Source organism: Poecilia mexicana, unplaced genomic scaffold (genome assembly GCF_051168715.1).
Source record: "Poecilia mexicana isolate PSO_F unplaced genomic scaffold, ASM5116871v1 scaffold_23, whole genome shotgun sequence".
Lineage (NCBI taxonomy): Eukaryota > Metazoa > Chordata > Actinopteri > Cyprinodontiformes > Poeciliidae > Poecilia > Poecilia mexicana.
In genome coordinates this window covers 5179580-5198819 of record NW_028263392.1, presented here as the reverse complement: position 1 = coordinate 5198819, position 19240 = coordinate 5179580, and the positions used below count along the sequence as shown (strand labels likewise).

The following is a 19240-nucleotide window of genomic DNA, read 5'->3' as shown; positions in this document are numbered from 1 at the left end:
TTTAGACTTGAGGTGAACTCGAGTCCACCTTACGTCTGCAGGTAAGAGACCAGTCGCAGATTGTGACTCAAACCACTGAAGAATGAAAGCAAATATGAAAGACAACCCTGTCTTTGCATTTCAGTTCATTGTCTTCTGCTAATCTAATGAGGTTGTAAAAGGGAACTGTAGAACACATGGCAACATGCAAAGCAAATCTTCAAACCTGCGATGTGGGGCTCCTCAGGGTTGTGATTTTGAGTCACTTTTACTTCGACAATATATATGCTTTCAATAACAGATTCCTAAACAGTCTAAGATGATATTCATGTCTTTATATGCAGATAATTCCAAATGAGTGACTTTCACTTGCAAGTGATGCCAAAAATAATAATAATAAAATAATAATAATAATAATGACTTTCCTTTAACCTCTTATACGAGAAGATCCGATCAGTGCCAGGTCATATTTCCAAAAATTGTGCAATAAATTGGCAACTGTGAAAAACTAATCTCTTGACAGACATGCCACATGAATAGTCACAATCTACTGTTTTTGTTTTTGTTTGTAAATTAACATTATATTGAAAAAATGTGGCCCAGTTAGAGCAGTCACCTTCTTCCCGATGGAAGTTCGAACCTTATAGAAAGTAAAAGAAAAAAAAAAAAAAACTGTTTATCTCTGATTCATCAATTTATTCATTGATGGTGAATAAAATAAAACTGAAAGGAGGTTGGGGTTCTGCTACACTCTGCTAAGAATCCATCCGAGACAAAAACAATGCATCCTCCTGATATGATCTTGTGAAACTTCTACCAAGATCTACCTACTTCGATGGCAACTTGGACCGTTTCACAAACAATTCAAATGGCACGCTCGAAATATGCAGAGACAAGTCGGGTCCAAACTCACCACCGAGCTAAAGGTGTTTTAAGCTAGTCTGGTAAAGAATATAGCTTCTGTCAGGTACCATCTGTCATGCCGCCCACAGCTGAGCTAGAGTTCATAAGCAGTTAGACATGATTCATTTGCTCTTTATTAATTCAAGATAAGGTTTGATGGGACTCAACTAAGCACTTCAGCTGTAAACCACAACATATGCATGATTAATTTATCAACATTTAATAGCCCCATTGCATTTCAAACTACAGCCTTTCCGTCGTAGGCTCTTATTGCTTCACCATTCCTTCTAGATCTAAAAAGCTCCCTCAGAAGCAATAAAATAGCCTCTAACACAGCACTTTCTGTTTTGATCAAAGTTCGTGTATTTCTTTGAAAAGGAGGAAGCCTCAGTGAGCCTCGAATCCGATGCTGCAGCTTTCGCAAGTTGTGAAGACATTACAAGTGCCTCGCGCGGGCTAAATGGTGTGTAAGACAAGGAACATCTGTATTTTAATGGCAAGCAGGAATAAAATGTGAAGCATGTGACAGTAGAGCAGTAGAGAGAGCTGCAGAGATGACAGAGGAAGAGGTTCAAGCATATGTTCAAGTCTACACTCAGTACAGCTGGGCGTATCACCAAGGGAGAGGATCCACTTCAGACCCTAAAACAGCTCTTTATTCCTCTTCTGTCGATGAGTCTCACCTGATCAATCACTCTGATGTGGTCAAATGCCTGACACTCAACTTCTGGGTCAAATGGAAAGATACATTATATGCACTCAACTCAAGTCCAAAGCACATTCCAACAAATACACACCTACATACCTAAAAATCAATAGCAGGCATTTGGTTGTATTGACAATGCCAAGCAAGGTTAAATATATGGACTTCCTGTAGGCGCCGCCTGTTAAGCTTTGGGCAAGGTAAATATGAAAAAGCACTGGGGTCATAGAGGTCAGATTTGTTTGAATATCATAAAGATTCAGCTCCCCCTCGCTCCTTCTTGTCTCTAAACATCTGGAGGATGTTTTTAAAAATGGCTTCCTAGGAAAACCTCCAATCTTCTTGAACTCAGGAGTCTGGTGAGCTCTATAATATACACAAGACTTTTAGAAGTTAAAACAATTCTAGCCATCATACAGAATCTTGAGTTTTTGCATGAATAAAAAAGCTCTTTGAGATATTTCAACCAGCGTAATAATGTGACATTTGAAATTCAGGGCACGTTCAAAAGGCTCTTATTGTGAAAAGTTTGCTGTGTGCGCGCACCATTTGTCACCCGACAAGGAAATCATTGTGCCTGCTGGCCGCGGTTTGCTCAACATTCGAAAGGCTGCATTAGCTGAGTCATCCCCCGGCTGGCTGCTAAGGAGCGCACCCGGGTCTCAGCTCATCTGAAGAAGAGACACGTCTGACAAGATATAAATGTTTGCTGGACTGACCAAGGGCATTTTTGTTATTCTTCTCGGCAAACCCTGAAAACCCGGTAACAAGACAAACAAGCCAGAAAGTTTTGAAGATCAACATTTTACTGTTCCATCTTGCAGCTTTTACACCCAGCACAATAAAATGTCTTTGAATTGTTTGCATTATTCATTAACGTTCGCTGGAATCATTACACTATCTGGCCGATATTGGATACTTTCACACATTTGACAGGATATATTTGTTATTTTTACATTTCAGGCTTTACTATGAATCTATTGCACATATTCTGAAACAATAAAGCTAAAGATGGTTTCTGATTCAGAGTGTGGAAAATGTCACCACCTTTTCTAGCGTCTATACCAATTTAGATCAGCCTTATTAATTGTGGTTAATGTCCTGTTTTATGTATTATGCTTTTTTTTCTTTTATGATTTTGTCTGAAATAAGTGTAAGTGGTCTACACTTACACTTGATTCCTATAAATCAGGGGTCCCCAAACTTTTTCCTGCGAGGGCCACATAACTGTTCCCTTTTCTGGTCGGGGGCCGGTCTTAGTTTTTCGAGAAAGAAACCTTAGAAAACTTTTGTTGAAGGGGGGGGTGAGGGGGGGCTGGATTACTGCCGACGACATATTCGCGTTTGTAGATAGATTTTTACCCAGAATGCAAATGGAAAAAAACCGTGAGCGAAACGGTGACTGGTACTGACTAGTATATATTCCATTGAGGGAAACTAAGTTTCATATCTGCTCAAGAGCCCCCCTGGTGGTTGAAGAAAAATCCACATATATATGAAAAAAAACACTGAATGCTCTCTGGTATTGTTCAGGGGGCCGGACCAAATGAGGAGGCGGGCCGGATCCGGCCCACGGGCCGTAGTTTGGGGACCCCTGCTATAAAAAGTGTGAGTTTTGGGAAATGCACTACATAAGTAAAATATATTATTATTATTATTACTACTACTTTAGCTAAATCTACAATATTTGACTTGCCAAATTAAAACTGCCTGATCTTTTAATATATTTAGATTCTTTTACACAATTTATGAGCTGTAATATCTTCACTCTAAAATTTAAAAACAAAAGGAATGACAGTGATTTGTTTTGTACCTTCCAAAATGCTGGTCTAAGAGGGTTTATAGAAAAGAAAGATGTGACAGTCATATTTTTTAAAAAGAAAAAAGCAAAACAAAACAAAACAAAAAAGATCTATATATTTCTTTTGTACCTGAACCATCATCAACACAGAATACATATGTGTGAATGAGACCAAGAGAACAGGCAGGAAAGCGAAGCTGCAGGAAGTAAAAGCACTGAAAATGGAGGAGTGTAAGCACCTGGGGGTCAACTACCCAAAGCAACAGGAAGTGAATCAAAGAAGAGCAGAGAGCGCAGGCAGAATGGAGTCGAGAGCGTATTAGGAAGGTTTACAAGCAGTGATGAGCGGCTTAGAAGCAGTGGCACTGATAAAGGGACGGGGGGCGCCGAGCTGAACGTGAACATTTTCATTGGTGGCAACGAAAACGGACGGAATCAGAAATGAGCACATAAGAGTTAAAGTCATGGAGGCCAGACGGTGGTGTTTAACACGTTCGGAGGGGATGGAGGATATATGGGACAAAAGATGCTGAATATGAGCCTCCCAGGGAGGCAGAGAGCCTGCAGAGAGGGTGATAGGAGACACTAAGGGCAGAAAGAGAAGCAGATGACTTGCTGTGGCAACCTGCGGAGGATGCAGCCGGAAGAATAAAAAAGGGATTTGTACGTGTACATGTATTTTTAAACTTTTGTTTTTTTTTGTGGCGCTAAGCAGGTCTATAAATGAGGGTTTGTACACTTTTCAAAAATAGTGAAATTCAAGCATTTTTCAAGGCAAGTCGTCAAACTTTCATAGAACAGATAAAAACAATATAAATGACAATTCTATATACTGCTATACTATTTATTACTGTAATTAATAAAGTATTGTGCTAGTATTCTACATACAGCATGGTCAAGGCAAACTAAAGTGTAAAAATGTAATATTATTTTTGAAATGTCTCTCTAAAACTTAACTTTTTCGTTCTCCTTTCTCCCCTCCTTCCCCTCTTAAACTTTTCTCTGATGAAGGAAATGACTGGGGGAAAAAAAAAAAAAGTGAGTCTCACACTGACGTGAAACTCCAAAGTTTTTGTCATCTCATCTGCATAAAACTGAAAACTCAGAGCTACACGCCGCATCATACTGCCGTTTCGTCTTGGAGGGGGGAAGGATGTTGTCGTCAGGGAATAATTCCTAAACCCTAAAATCTCCCGCAGAGCCAGAAAGAGGAGGAGGGAGAAAAAAAGAAAAGCATAACGGCGGGCCCTGTGTGTGATCGCACCTGATACGTGTCCCACAGTCTGATCGTGCACCGCAGCGGCAACTCCCTCATCAGGAGGTTGTTCATCCAGCGGAAGGCGAACTGCAGGTACTCCACCTCGTACTGCTGCATGTGGCGGTGCACAGACTCTGGCAGAAATTAGAACAAAACAACAAAAAACATGATATAAAAACCTCAACAACAGCAACAAAAGAGAACGGATGCAAAACGCTTTCAAGGTGAGACGGGGCGGAGGAGGGGGAAGAAACCTCTAAGCGACACCATGGTGTGAGATTGTCTTTCTGAACTCCCTCTTCTCTATTACAAAACTGCTGTCATCGGTGTCACGCGCGCGGCTGTTTCCTCATAATTGAAATGTAATTACAGAGCCATCCAAATTGTCTGGGAACGGCCTCGTAGCCGGCGCGGGATGAGAAATGGAAGCGGAATTGTATTGTTAACCAACACTCCAGAGAAATTGCATGTCGCTCCGATGGAGACTGAAGTGCATATAAATTAGGTCAATGGCGTCCAGAGGTGAAGGCTGAATGACGGCTTACATGTAACGTATAGAGAGCATGTTAATTACTTCTTTGACATCGGCGCCCTCGGCAGAAGCTGATAAAAATTGTGTTGCACCGACTTCTGACCCGTCGCGGAAAGTCAAGAGTGTCGGAAACCAAAGATCGGGACCCTGTCACTTAAAGAAAAAAAAAAAAAAAAAAAAAAAAAGAAAAAAAGAAAAGAGGATGGGGGTGAAAACTCCAGAGTGAATATTAATGAGACATCCCTCCTTTTCTCACATTCAGGTTCAACTTTTGATCTCTGTGGAAAAAATGTTGATTATTTCTCTGCAGAAAAAGAATTCATTAAAAAAGGAGTTCACTTAATGCTGAGAATTTCCAGGGAAATGTTCCACTTTTGTCACATTATAACCTCAAATATCAAAAGCTTTTTTATGGCTTTAATAAGACATACAAACAATAAAATAAAACATACAAATTAGTGCATAATTTGTGAACGGGAAGGAATAATGTGATGCAGCTGCAAATCTGTTGAGTCACATCTCTGCCTGATTCACGTCTTACCACAGATTCTCAACTGGATTTGTGTCTGGACTTTGACTAGGCCACTAAGGGCATGCATCTTCAATCCTCAAATCATGTGGTTCGACATATTTATATCTATTTAATTGTCCCCCCCCCACCCCCTCCCCAGGGTTGATCTGTATTTAGCTCCTTCCATCTTTCCCATCAACTTAGCTTCTCTTTCAATTGTAAAAAAATGTGATGTAATGTAAATGTGGCTGTGTTGTGACATAAAATTAAAGGGAATTTATTACATTTGCAAGAAACTATACAATGGCAATTCCCAACAAATGGCACCTTAAGCCACTTTACAAGGCAGAAACTTCCATTTTATAGCCAATTATAAAGAGATTTAGATCCACTTAATCTCCTGAATTGTAAATAAGGTTGCACTGATAAAACCACTAGATCGCATCTGCATGCATGTGGTTAACAATAGTCAACCAACTGTTGCCAACTTAGCCACTTTTCAGGCAGAAAAAAAAAGGCCAAGATGGGAATCAGCAGATCAGGCTTTTCAAAAGATTGCAGTGGGAATGATCAATCAGATCATTCCCACTGGCAATACAATTAGTACAATTAGGTAATTTAAATGTTTTCTGAATTCACTGCAAGGTGAAACTGTACAAAGATCTTATTATAGGTAAACAGTTTTTGAACATTTTTATTGTTGCTGAAATTATTGTGGAGCAGAAGAAAACAAAAATGTTTCCAAGACGTCAACCTAAGTAAAGAGACCACACATCTCCTTTTCACCGGATTGCTCTTCTCCGCCTGATCCACCGAACGCACAGAGAGAGGGCCACATGTTGCACGGCGCGCCTTCAAGATGGCCCCGGTGCGGGGCTCAAACTTCAGCGTCAGTGTCACGGCGTGCTGGCAGAACGCTCACGGAGAAGAATGGATGAGAGGCGAACACGTCGCCCGCGTACGGCGGCGGCGCGACGCCGAGAGTGACTGCCTTTGTTCTCCGTCTCCGTTCTTGATAAATGTTTGTTTGATGCCGTCTCCACATAACAAAAGATTAAAAATACCACCCAGTATTCTGTGACTCCTCGTTTCATAGTCATCAAGCCCATGACACTCATTCTTCCTCACACACACACACACACGTGCACGCACACGCATAAACACACACATAACTCATAATAGAGCTGTAATTATGGAGCTGTCAGTGAATCCATAAGAAAAGCCAGTTAAGGGAGGAACTATCGCATCCTCTTCTCTCACACTCGCTTGCTCTTAATCAGAGCTGACTGACAGCACACACACACACACACACACTGCTTCAATAACCCTTTTATTGGTAAAACATTACGCAGATACTTCTAGCCAGGGCCACATGCATTATTATTACCGTCGAACACACACCTGAACGACACCTATCTTGCTCTCGAAGACACAGGCGGGGACGCAGGGTAAACACAAAGCTATTATTTCACACTCTTCTCCACAGTTTAATTATCACATGCTGCTGCAAAAGCATAAACAAGGAAAGCTCATTAACGGCGCATGCATCACGGTGACAGATCTGAGCTAGCTGCCAAGCAGAGGCAAAAGGGAGCGGAACTACTTTAGACAATGTTAAATTACACTAATGAACTTGCTCCTCCTAATATTAGCGACTTCTGCAAACAGCGAGGAGGGGGAAGGGAAGAGGGCGCGGCGGCGACAGAGGGCAGGGTTATTCGTTATAACGTGGCAGAGAGGGAGAAATATTGAACATTATTAAATTTTAAAAAAAAAAATTAAATAAATAAAAAGGAAAAGTTGAAGACGTGTGAGGGGAAAGTTGTAGAAGTTGAACCTTATTACTCATTGGGCTGCTGCAACAGTGCTGAGCATGCTGAGTGGGGTTGTTATCAGGGCTGAGGATGACACGTCTCACAGGCTGATTGACTGATGAGTCTGGTCCTCCAGCCTGGTGTTGGGTATAGTGTTGGCTCTCCTCGTCCTCAGCCTCCCCCGGCCCCCCCACCGCACCCCCTCGGTGAGACTGCAGCCCTGGGCTGGTTGGACAGCAGGAGGTCAGAGGTTCTGCAGTGAGCAGCTCTCAGGTTTCTGCTGATGAGGCCGATTCTGCCCGACTTGACACTCTCCTTGGTAAAACATGTAGTTACAGTTAGACTTTTTTTTCCCTCTTTCTCCTTTCATCTTTTTCTCTGCCCCATCATCCGGCACTCCTAGTATGTTGACACTTTATCTCACTGCAACCTTCGTCTGCTTTTTTAGTTGCGTTAAATACAAAAACCAGGTGAAACGTCCTTCTTCCACCAATTGCTTACAAATAATTTCAAGATTAATTTACCGTGATCAATAAACTTTAAATTCTATTGAACATTTAACTGCAAACAACTGGAAGACATTTTAAATATCCGAGATAATTAAACAAAAACAGAAAAAACAAATAAAATGAATTATGAAAGCTCTAAATAAAATTGTTGTTCAAGAAAAGGGCTAGTTGGGAGCAAAGCACCAGACTGAACACTTTGTTCCCATCCGGTTTTTTGTAGGAAATGGAAATTATTAAGCTAGTTAATGACAGCTAGTGTCATCACAGCTGCAAACATACAAAGACAAATCATATTTATCATCATGACCATGATGTGTTATTAAAGTGTCTGCAGAGCTGGTTTATTTTCTCAGGGCCAGTACTTAACTCTTTTGAATCTGATCGCAAGAACAGAAACTTCTTTGTGTCAACAGGTAACTTCTCATCGGATCGGATGCATGTCACATGTGGGCATTTATCGGATGGTTTATTTGTTGGGAAACATTTCTTATGGCAATTTTGATTTATTGTTATAATAAATGTCAGTTTTTTTTTATGTTAAATAAATAAATAAAAAACTGACAATATGATCTGAGATGTCTTTTTTTTCTTTTTCTTATTTGCCATTTTCTTCCCTGTCTGAAGCAGAATCAAACATGGAGAAGCATCATTCACTTTCTATGCACCACAATATCTGGAACAAACTTCCAGAAAACTGCAAAGATGCTGAACCCTGAGGTTGAGGCTCAAACAGCCACCTGTTTGGAGTTGTCTCTGACTGGAAGTGACTGGAACACTGATCAATATATTTGCTGGATGATCAAAACGCAATGTTTATTGCTAGTCAAACTGGTCACTATATCATGTTTATAGTGTAGAGCACTTTGAACCTTTTTGGTGGGGAAATGTGCTTTACATATAAACTTGACCTAGATTAGAACTCAACCAACAGTTTTGTGACCGGTTGCTGCTAAAAGATTCAATTGAACTGGTAACATGATGGGTGGCAAAAAATGTCCCAAAACGTCTGCAAACTGGATCTAACCCAAGAAAATACTCATCTAATTAGGAAGTGACTGACATGTTTGGCACTGATAATAAGTTACCAGGTTTTATGACAAACATAAAAAGCCACAGTTGTTAACCAAAGCTTTCAGGGTAGACAAAGTAAACGTGCAACCCCTACACTGAGCTGTTTCATTTCCATGGCAGCACTATGTAATATTTATGGACATAAACTGGAAGAGTAAGAATATTTATTTCAAAACCTCTGGTGTTCTGACAAGGCACCTACATGAAAAAGCACAGTTGGGGCCTCCGTTTTCCATTACATATATCTTGAAAATAACCCCCTTTATGGCATTTTGCAGTGACGGGCACTGAAAAAAAGGCTCAAAAACTAAAAGTTTTGTCTGAAACCAAACAAAACACGCAGCGAGTCAAGTTAAAGAACTTGGAAAAAGCTCCAGACTGAAAAGACTACCGATAAGAAGTCTTTAAATCTCTTGAAATACATCAGAGAACACGTACAACTCAGTGTGGTGAGCAAAGGGTGATCTCTGAAGACTGTGTGGGAAGAAAAGGAAAAATTGTGTAACTGACCTCGGGTCAGGTTACAAGCCACTGAAGCAGACCTCAGTGTGAAGCTTTGAAAAGCAGGGGCCTGATTTCAAAAGAAAACCTTCTACTGAAGCTACAAATAGAATATACACAGATTAAAAGTCAGGTACATAACCCACAAGGCCAATACTATCATCTACTAATGCTACAGAAAGGGTAATTATCCCTTCCAAACTCGAACACGTATGGAAGGGTTCCTTCTTTGCCACAGTCACTACAGTCTCACAGCAGACCCAGGATCAGCGAGTGTGCCGCAGATGCACGCTTTCATTAGCATAGATAGATTCACCTTGGGGCAATTTGCATGTAGATGAACTTGTTCTAATGCACTAGCATGCTGCAAATACAGAGATAAAAGAGATAAAGAGATCAGAGGAACGTTACGTGTTGGTTGTTGTCTTTTGAGGCGGTACATTCGCCGGCGTCAAGCAAGGCTAATGGGAGTTAGAGTTATTAGCGCAAGACGATAATTACACAGAGGGGTAGTCTGACGGACGAGCATGGAGACACACACACACACACATTTCAAATGCAAGATTTAAAGCGAAGAGGAAGGAATGATCAGACGTAGTGGTGCAACGACACCTCAAAAAACTATGGGTTCAAAGAAAAGAAGTGCTTTAAGCTTAGTTTGGCTACCAGGCATCGACCTTTTCCAGTATCCTTGGCAATTAAAGTTTCATACAGTTAGTATTTCAACAATGCTAACCAGCGTTAGCAGTGTAAAGGGTAAAGAGAATGGCTCTTTTCCCTGAACTTCAGAACTTTGTGAGAGGCGTTCTTTCTTTTTTACCAGTTGACTTGCTTATAATGGGCTGCTCATGTCAACAGCTATTGTTCCTACACATTTTAAATTATATTCATTTACTCTGCAAATAAATACAAGGGGTGAAAAAGTGTCGCATTTAATGGTACAGAAGAGGATCTTTGTTTCTGCCAAAGCAACTCAAATCTTTTACTTTCTTCTTTTCTCATGTTTCTATATTACGAATAGCCCTAAAATGTTAAAGCGCACACCACTTACAGTAAAAGACTACATAGGGAGTTAATATTTAATAATTTTATACTTTATGAAAAAATAACCATGTTTTTCTGCAAGAATATGTTGCACTTTGTGAATAAACTTTTTACTTAATGCAGATGATTCTACTTTTTTTGTGAATTTCACTCATAAAAACAGGTTTCTCTAAATTAATATAAAAGTACACTAGGAATAAAATGGCTTTATTTTCTAAAGTAATAAAAAAACTGTTCTATGTGCCACACATTTTCCTGTCATTCAAAAAAATAATAAATACATTTCTAGAGGAGGCATATGGAAAACACAAAGCTTACTTACTTTTACAAACATTACAACGTTGACTGAAAACTGCTAAAACAGTAGGAATAATTGTTTTCAATAAAAGCATTTAGAGTATGTTGGATACTTTTTAATTTTTGTACAAAAAAAAATCCAGATATTTTTTCTTAAGGGTATCAGAATGTGAGACTTTCATTCCAGCTAACCATCTTGCTCGCTAGCTATTTATTGGCATATTTTTGACATCCATAAAGGACGACGTTGTTCAAAATCTAGTAAGATTAAGGTCATAAAAACAGAAAACACCTGAAGCTGCTCATTTCTGTCAGCTATATCTCCTCTGTAACTGACCTATAAACGTCCTACAGTTTTATCTATTAAATATCACCAGCTAGAGCGGTAAATTAACACATCTCAAAGATAAATCAATTTGTTACTCATGGATCAGCAAGACTGAGAAGAAAAAAAAAACTCTTCAATATGGGAGAATTCAATTGTCAGAACTGCAGAGAAAACGCGAATAAACCAAAATAAAGAAAATACAGTTAATTTGGGATTTGTATTAGCTGTAAGAAACGTACGGCTCCGGCAAATCATCCTCCCGCTGTTAGAAGACAGAACCCCACATTTTATCGAAAAAAACCAACAACAGCCTGGATAACCCCGCATCTGATAAGTGCTGATAGGTAATTTTGGAGCAGATGAGAGGCTATTGTTCCCAGAACAGATGCTATGTCGACAGCGGGGCGAAAAACAATCCTGTAACACAAGATAAGAGGTATCTGTGATCTCATTAGAGCTGGTAATGTCAAGCTAGCGGGGTATAAAATGTCTCTGCCGCAGCTATGATGACAGGGCACTTATGGAGGAGATACAGTAAATGCGTTGTCATTTTTTTTATGTTGATCTCTGCAAAGATGGAAGGACGACCATCAACTAAACAATGGGATTGGTTTCGTGTTCACGTAAAATTACAACTTCATCTGACAAATATGGTACGACTTTATTCTTGAAATGTTATGATCTTATGCTCGCATTTAAGAAAAGAATAACTAAGCTTGGTCCTAATTTTCTGTTGTAGAGTCGACCTGAACAAGCTGGTCAAACAAGATGGTGGCTGTGGGTGTGCCAACGTCATGCTGACCTCAAAATGTTTATTGGTGCAAAAAAAATAAAATAATAATTACCAGATTTTCCATAAAATCTTAAAAAACTGATTAATCAGTCTGCTGCGTTTCCTACATTGCCTTTGGCGGAGTGAAAGTCTTGCATCTTTCTTAAAATTTCCTAAAGCGTATAAAGTGAAAAATGAAATCAGAGCACTGTTATTCTGACTATGATAAATAACACGTAGATAAATGATGATGTTGTTATAATACTACAAAGAAAATATTCTCAGCTGCTTCTAACTGACTGATATATACTAGAAGTTAAAGGCATTCTGGTATTTAAATCAACAGAATTACTCATTGTGTTCATGTTTGCTCATCAAGGGAACAACTGGGGAGTTATAAAGTATATTATACCATATTTAACTAGGAAAAATTGTCAGAGAAGAAATATACAAAAATAAAAAAAAGCAGGAAAGCTCACAAACTCCCTGTCCGACTCTCCAGAGGAAAACCTGCTCTGTTCTTGACGTCGACTGACTGATCTGGTCATCCTGCTTCTGCAGGAGTTCTGAAAAAAAAAAAAACTGTACCGACCTTTACCGACATTCACGCACCATTTAAATGCAGCGGGTGAGTCGCGCTTGCCCTCTGGCTGACGGAGCGAGCGACGGCAGAGCGGGACGGCGCCGCAAGTTTGCCAAGAACGTGAGCGCTCGGCAGAAGCTCGCTGTGATAAGAGCGCGTTTCGCACAATGCATCCTGTACGCCCATGCATGCCTCATGAGTGTTAGGTTGACTAAGTTAGAAAGGGAAGCTTTTCTTTCCCCTCTGGGAGTAAAAAAAAAAAAAAAAAGAAAAGATAAGACAGAGAGGAAAAGGGCAGCTTTGGTAATTAACACATAATTTTAACCATGTGTGGGGAAATGTCATTAAACTGTGGATGAGTCCACTCGGTTTGCATATATTATCTTCCAGAGCCCCCAGCCGCCCTCGTGTTTCCCCTGCGCTGTATTCACGAGCATGCACACTTTTCCACACAGCTGAGCGGAATGCTAAGCAGCCGGACGCCATATTAGAGACATGTAATTAAAAATAGCTTAAAGTTATACAAAGTTCAAGCAAAATAAAATAAAATAAAATAAAAAAACAAGAACTCTCATTTACATGCACAATAGATTTAAAACACACACACAGCATTAGTAAACCACAATATTTTTTTTGATAAAACGAGTAAGATCCATTTTTTGGAAATATTCTTGCACTAATATGTAAAAAAAAAAGAAGTCAACATAACTGAATAGGTGTGTATTAACTCAGTTTCAGCATTCTGTCTGCTTGGCTTCACAACAAGCAATAATTATAGTGACTCTGCTCAAGCTGAAATAAACTTCTGCTACTGAGGTATAATTTTCCTGTGTTTGTTCTTGACAGTTGCTTATTTGAGCCGTATTTAGGAGACGGGTTAGAAAATGTCGAAATGATCCCGCACAAAGGTATCAGTCAGGAGAGGGAGGGAGAACTGTGGGAGAACGTGTCATGGTTCTTTGAAACTTAAACCAGGCTACGGTGTATTTTGGGCCCAGATACAATGATAAGCATCACCAAAGGAACAACATATCAAATATGTAGGTTTCTAATGGATGGCAAGGGGATTGGAGACCGCTCCAAAAGCAGGAAGCGGACTACAGCACAGGGCATTCTGGGTAAATAAAACCAACAAATTGCTTGTGGTCTTTTCCCCTAAAGACAATAAAGAAACCCCACAACCACTAAAACTCTGACATCAATCCATTTTTGTTCACATTTCGTAAAGACGGGAAGTTGCGCTCAGTGTCTTTTTCAGAAATCTTCATGTTGCTTCCCTCCTGTTGTTCTTGGCGCAGCGCCACCACAGGCAAGGGAGTGAACAGGTTTCTCAAAGTCTGGGTTCATCTTGACACAATGTAGTTTGAAAATGTAACAAATGTTGCAATTTTACTCCCCAATGGAACAGAGTTTGCCCGGATACCCAAAAGCAGTTCGTGATTTTCTCTGAATGACTTCAGCGTTAGAGATCAAGCTAAACTTAAGGAATACACGGCAAGATTTAGCTGATCTCGAGCCATGAGTTTGAGGGCATTTATGTCTTCTCTGTAAAACACAGGAAAGAGGCGGGTGATAAAGCACCGAGGCAAAAGAAAGGCATAAAGCAGCAAGTGGAAATCAAGTCAAAATGAAAGCATTGTTAGCAAAAAGAACTTTATGGACGGGCAGAGAGAGGGAGGGAGGGATGGATGGATGAAGGGAAGCAAAGCAGATGACTCACCATCAATCCTGCTGACCAGCTCCTCAAGGGCCTTGACTTTCCTCTGAATGCCTGGCTGAGCAAATGTATAGTTGTCCTGAGGAGAAGACAGAAATCAGACAGAGTCAATGTGGACTCGGGTGCCGTCTAGAGCAGAGATATGACTTCAGATACCAGCTTGTTTTATATTCTTAGTGTTTAAGCCTAATGCAAACTCTCCTGAACGGCCTCCATCTTCAATGAAAAAAAAAAAAAAAAACGATAATGGAGAAGCAGGTGGGAAACAAGATTGGGTTAAATGGATAACGGCAGCAAATAAAATAAATGACAGTTTTTATGATATTATGAAATCACATTTGGAATTTTGTACAACCCGGCTGTAAAAAAAAAAAGAGACAACAAAAACCTGCTGTTAGGAAAAAAGCGAATATGATTCGGTTTCAGAGTGATGTTCTGCAGCCACTTGGCCCGAGGGGTCAGCGTTTCATGGCGCACAACAAAAACAAGTGCAAAATTTCACAATTTTCACTTTAACAATACGTTCTCGCCAGAGTTCAGAGGCTATTACAGATATCAGGCGTGTTTTTAGGAGGCAATTTCGTCCGAGGCGTCTTCTGAAACGGCAAATAAAGAAAAAAAAAAGGCCAGCTTATAAACGAAACTGGCACGGCAACAGGAAAGAAAAAAAAAACAAAACAACAAAACAAAACAACAAAAAACAATCAATCTGGTCTTCGATGATTATGAAGCTATGAGAAAGCAGGAGAAATTGTGTTTTTGTTTCAAGCAGCGGGGAGGCTCATTCCCGATCCACTTAGATCCCATCCAGCAGTCGGCACTGAGGACCTACTTATGTCCAAAGAGAACTTGCACGATTTATGGCGGTAGTTTAGATTTTGCTGCTCGTCACAAAAAAAGAAAAAGGGAAAGAAAAGATACACACTCTTAAATGTCTAAACTCTATTTTGAGACTTCTCTTTCTTTTAAGAAGAAAAAAATATATATATGGGGATAATAAGCCAGATCATAATCACAGGAGTCCGCAGAGTCAGACGGTTGAGCTTGCAGAATACAATCCGTGCGGGATCAGCGCGTAGGCATTTAAGTGTGCGAGTGTGCGCCCGAACACACAGACGCGGCGAGGATTACGTTTCCTTGAGGGGTCATTTCGGCGTGGCTGGAGAACAGCTGATGAGGCAAACGACCCCACAGATGGAGAACGGAGAGAGAGGTGGAGAGGGGAGACGAGGAGTAGGAGGAGGAAGACCATCTCAGCAGGAATCATTTGCCAAAAACATTAAAAAAAAGAAAATAAAAACTGTATCTCTTGCTGTTTTTCAGCCCTACGAGATGCTAACAGATACTACATATCAGGTTGTGTTGTGGTTACACAGATACGAACCTCGTTAGACGTCTGCTTGCCAAATAAAGCAGGTATCTCAGAATCAGGAAGCAACGAGGGTGATTTCAGTGATGATGGCGTTAAAACATTGGTTGCAATCAATCCAAACTCCATCCAGTAAGATGGAGTTGTTAAGTTCACATTTAAAAGAATGTAAATTTAACAACGTCAACAGTTCCTCTGATTTAGAGCAAAGTTGTTGCAATTGGAAACTGGAGCAACTGGAGTAAAAACAGGCTGCAGAAGCAGGCAGCCCAACTAATGAAGCAGCTAATATCAGCCCTATAACACGTTTCATGATTATAATAATATAAAAAGTACAAAAAATGCAGACTAAATACTAACTTGAGGGACTTTTTTTGCTATAATCTATGTATCAAGACCAAAATATTTAAAGCATTAAGTATGTTAATTATTTTTTTCTTTTTTTGTACATACAACAGTCCAGAGTTAGAATTTTTTTCTTTTTTTTGCGATCAATTATTTTTTATTTTAGTTGTTCTTTTACATTCACAAAAATATGTACAATACAACATAACTAGAATAGGTGGAATAAGACATGGAAACAGAGAAAATTGTGCCCAAAGTTGGAATATTTATAGTCATATGTTTCCGGTACAACCGTAAATCTGACGCACAAACATCCAGAAACAACAACTGATGAAAAAGCTACCATTATTGGATCCTTTTTGCTTCAAAATAGTATTTTAGCCACAGAATTTAATCTTTTTAACCCCTTAAGTGTTAGGACGACTCCAGTGTTCTCATGTATCTGTTGACTTACATGTAAGTGTTTTGAGGGTGACAGGTAAGGAGTTTAAAAAAAGTAACTAAATCGTAGGTTGTTTGGGGTTTTTTTGTGTGTGTTTTTTTAATGTCACCACATTCAGAGAAAGTCAGTTAAATAAATGAAAGCATTTCTCTTCTTAACATCTGCCATCTGGTTTGTTTCTGAGTTCTCTCCTAACGTGTGTGATGTGGGCTGAAAGTATTCCTCAGGAGCGCACGTTTTCATGTCTTGCTCATCTTGAACCTTAGAAAGGCAAGTAGCCATGACAACAGCAACTTCAGCTCTCACATTTACAATTAACCTGGAGCTACTTTAATTTATCGTTTTTTTTCAAAATTTTCAGTAAACAATTGTCTCACTCCGTATGTACCCATTAGCTTGATTTCTTGATTTGCCGTTTTTTCCCTCCCTCCCTCATCGTCCATAATCCTGCCTGAAAGTGATTAACTTTCACTATTCCTCGCTTTCCACTATCTGAAATACCTTTTAACTTCACTTTGTTTCTTGTTCATTTACATTTGTTCGCCAGCCTCCATATTCTGCCCCTGAGCCTCCTCGCCTTTCTCTTTTTCCTAACACTCCACAGTAATGCAGTTAGGAGCTAAGCAAGTGAGAGGGCCAGTGCAAGTAATTACATTTGCATTATTGAAGCTGCTGCCTTTAATCAACTGTCTTTCTCTGCCTCTTACCACCTTCCTCTTCCTCCAGGCTTTTTCTCCCACCGCCTCTTAAACCGGGCCTGATACGCCTCCTTCGTGCATCAGTGCAATAATACAGGATAGCACGGAGGCATAATAGGGCTTTGACATTGAGCCGTCTCTAAACAAGTGAATAAGGGACGCCTAACGAGTATTTGGCTTTTAAAAAGTGCCTAAGCTCCTAAATAGTCAAAACTAAACTCTTTTGCTCATTTGGAGACATTTGGCACTAATCTATCCTTATGTTCCCAAAACATTCCACTGCGATTGTTGCCTTCAAGGGACAGTTCAGATTCTTGAAATAGGCTTGTGTGAATTTATCATTAAGTTCTGTTACTTGTGTTAGAAAGATGTCACATTGCAGTGAGATTTATGGGAAAGTGAAGAAGAAATGAAAACAGATGAGTGTGCTTAAAGGTAATTTTATTCAAGTCAAACTGAAACGTTTTGTATCTACGGGACACAAAGGGCACCAGTAGATATTAAACATCTGGACTTTCACAAGAGAGCATTCTTAACTCTGTTATTTTCTCAGTGTTCACATTACTACAAGAAATTTTACTTCCTAAAAGGTCCAACATACTAGGGCGTACTTCACTCCACTCGATGCAGACGTAAATCGGACTCTTAAGCACAAAGGTCAATGATTACGACCACATACGCAGCGCCACACGTTAAACAGCTTGGCAGGAAACAATGTTCTCATCGAGCTATTTAGTATGCAACATCTTGAGGAAGAAATTTGGAGACGACTTTTTTTTTTACAAGTGTCTGACGAAAGAGATTAGAAAACATAGAAAATTGCATGATACATCATTGAAGGAATACATGGACTTTTAGGAACTTAAAAAAACGTTGAAGGAATAACTTAGATCTTGGGTAAGGAAGAGGCACTGTGTCAAGACAAGTGGAAATACCGGAAACGTGTATTAATGACCATGAAATGCCAACCTTTTGTGGACAATACGTGCAGTATGCTTCAGAATGTGGGAGTCTTTAGGCCAACAGCTTTAGGACTTCACCTTATCAGCTCATCTTCAGTCTAGAGGGATCGTTTTCCGACAACTTCAAGACCTGGAAGAGCATGGGAATGTACAACCTTCAATGTCTCGGATGACAGCAAAATCCATCCAGTGCCTATTCGTATATATTTTACATCTTTAAGTAAAAACCAAAACTGTTCCTCTTAAATCTGTGCCAAATCAGGCTCCTTTCTCAAAACTTGGTTTGAGAAATCTGAATATATTTCACATCTTTTAAGGCCTGAAATTGAAATAATTACAATTTAACCTAGCAGAAATCCAAAACCTATCCATTTTCCTCCTTATTTCTTCAGCTTTGCCATCTTTAAACTGACTGATGGTCATTCACAATTTTTGCCAAGTAGAAACAGACTGCTGGCACAAACTTTAAGTGGTTTTAAATTTGACTCCTCATTTACCCAGACAAAAACCTTAAATAGTGACATTAAACTCGATTCTTTCAAGCTGAGAGGGTAAAACAAATGTTTCTCTACTTGCACCAGGCATCCTGATGGCCCCTTGTGTCAGGCCCATCTGTGCCTCCCTCCCACAGTGAGAGAGACGATGTGGTTCAGCCCATTCTCACCCCGTAGCACCACTCTCCCCTACTTCCCTACAGATGGATTAGTGTCTTCCTTCCTATTTAGAAAAGAGACTGATGAAAATCTCAAGTTCAGCTTGGGCTGTCGGGGTTGTCACAACTGAACAGAAAAATCTTCAGGAAGAAATAGTGGTGCATCGTCTAGAGGGTCAAGCTCCGTTGGTACACGTGGGAAGCAAAGACTAGGCTTGACTGGTCTGACCCAACAGACAAGCTACTGAAGCTCAAATTGCTGAAGGAGATTATGTGGGTTCTGACAGAAAGTTGTTGCTTTTGCACCAGAAATGGACTGCAAAGCAAAAGAAGAAGGTTGACGGTCCTGAACTGTGGAACCGGACACTGTGCGGAAAATCCATAGGAGGAAGTATTTTGGGCAAAAATTTGTTGTAAAACCACGGGTTCTGCCACCCATGTAAAAGTTA

The 19240-nt window shown here is 39.9% G+C and overlaps 1 protein-coding gene across 2 annotated transcripts in view; it reads right to left on the bottom strand.

Annotated features, from left to right (window-relative positions):
* The window catches only part of tbc1d22a (TBC1 domain family, member 22a), a 129818-nt gene that overhangs the window by 38883 nt on the left and 71695 nt on the right, over positions 1–19240 (bottom strand). For both annotated transcript variants that reach the window (XM_015002789.2, XM_015002788.2), the window contains exons 11-12: positions 14327–14402; positions 4651–4778 (exon numbers count right to left, since the gene is read on the bottom strand). In XM_015002789.2, the coding sequence (XP_014858275.1) occupies positions 4651–4778; positions 14327–14402 (204 nt within the window). The remainder of the gene's footprint in view (positions 1–4650; positions 4779–14326; positions 14403–19240) is intronic.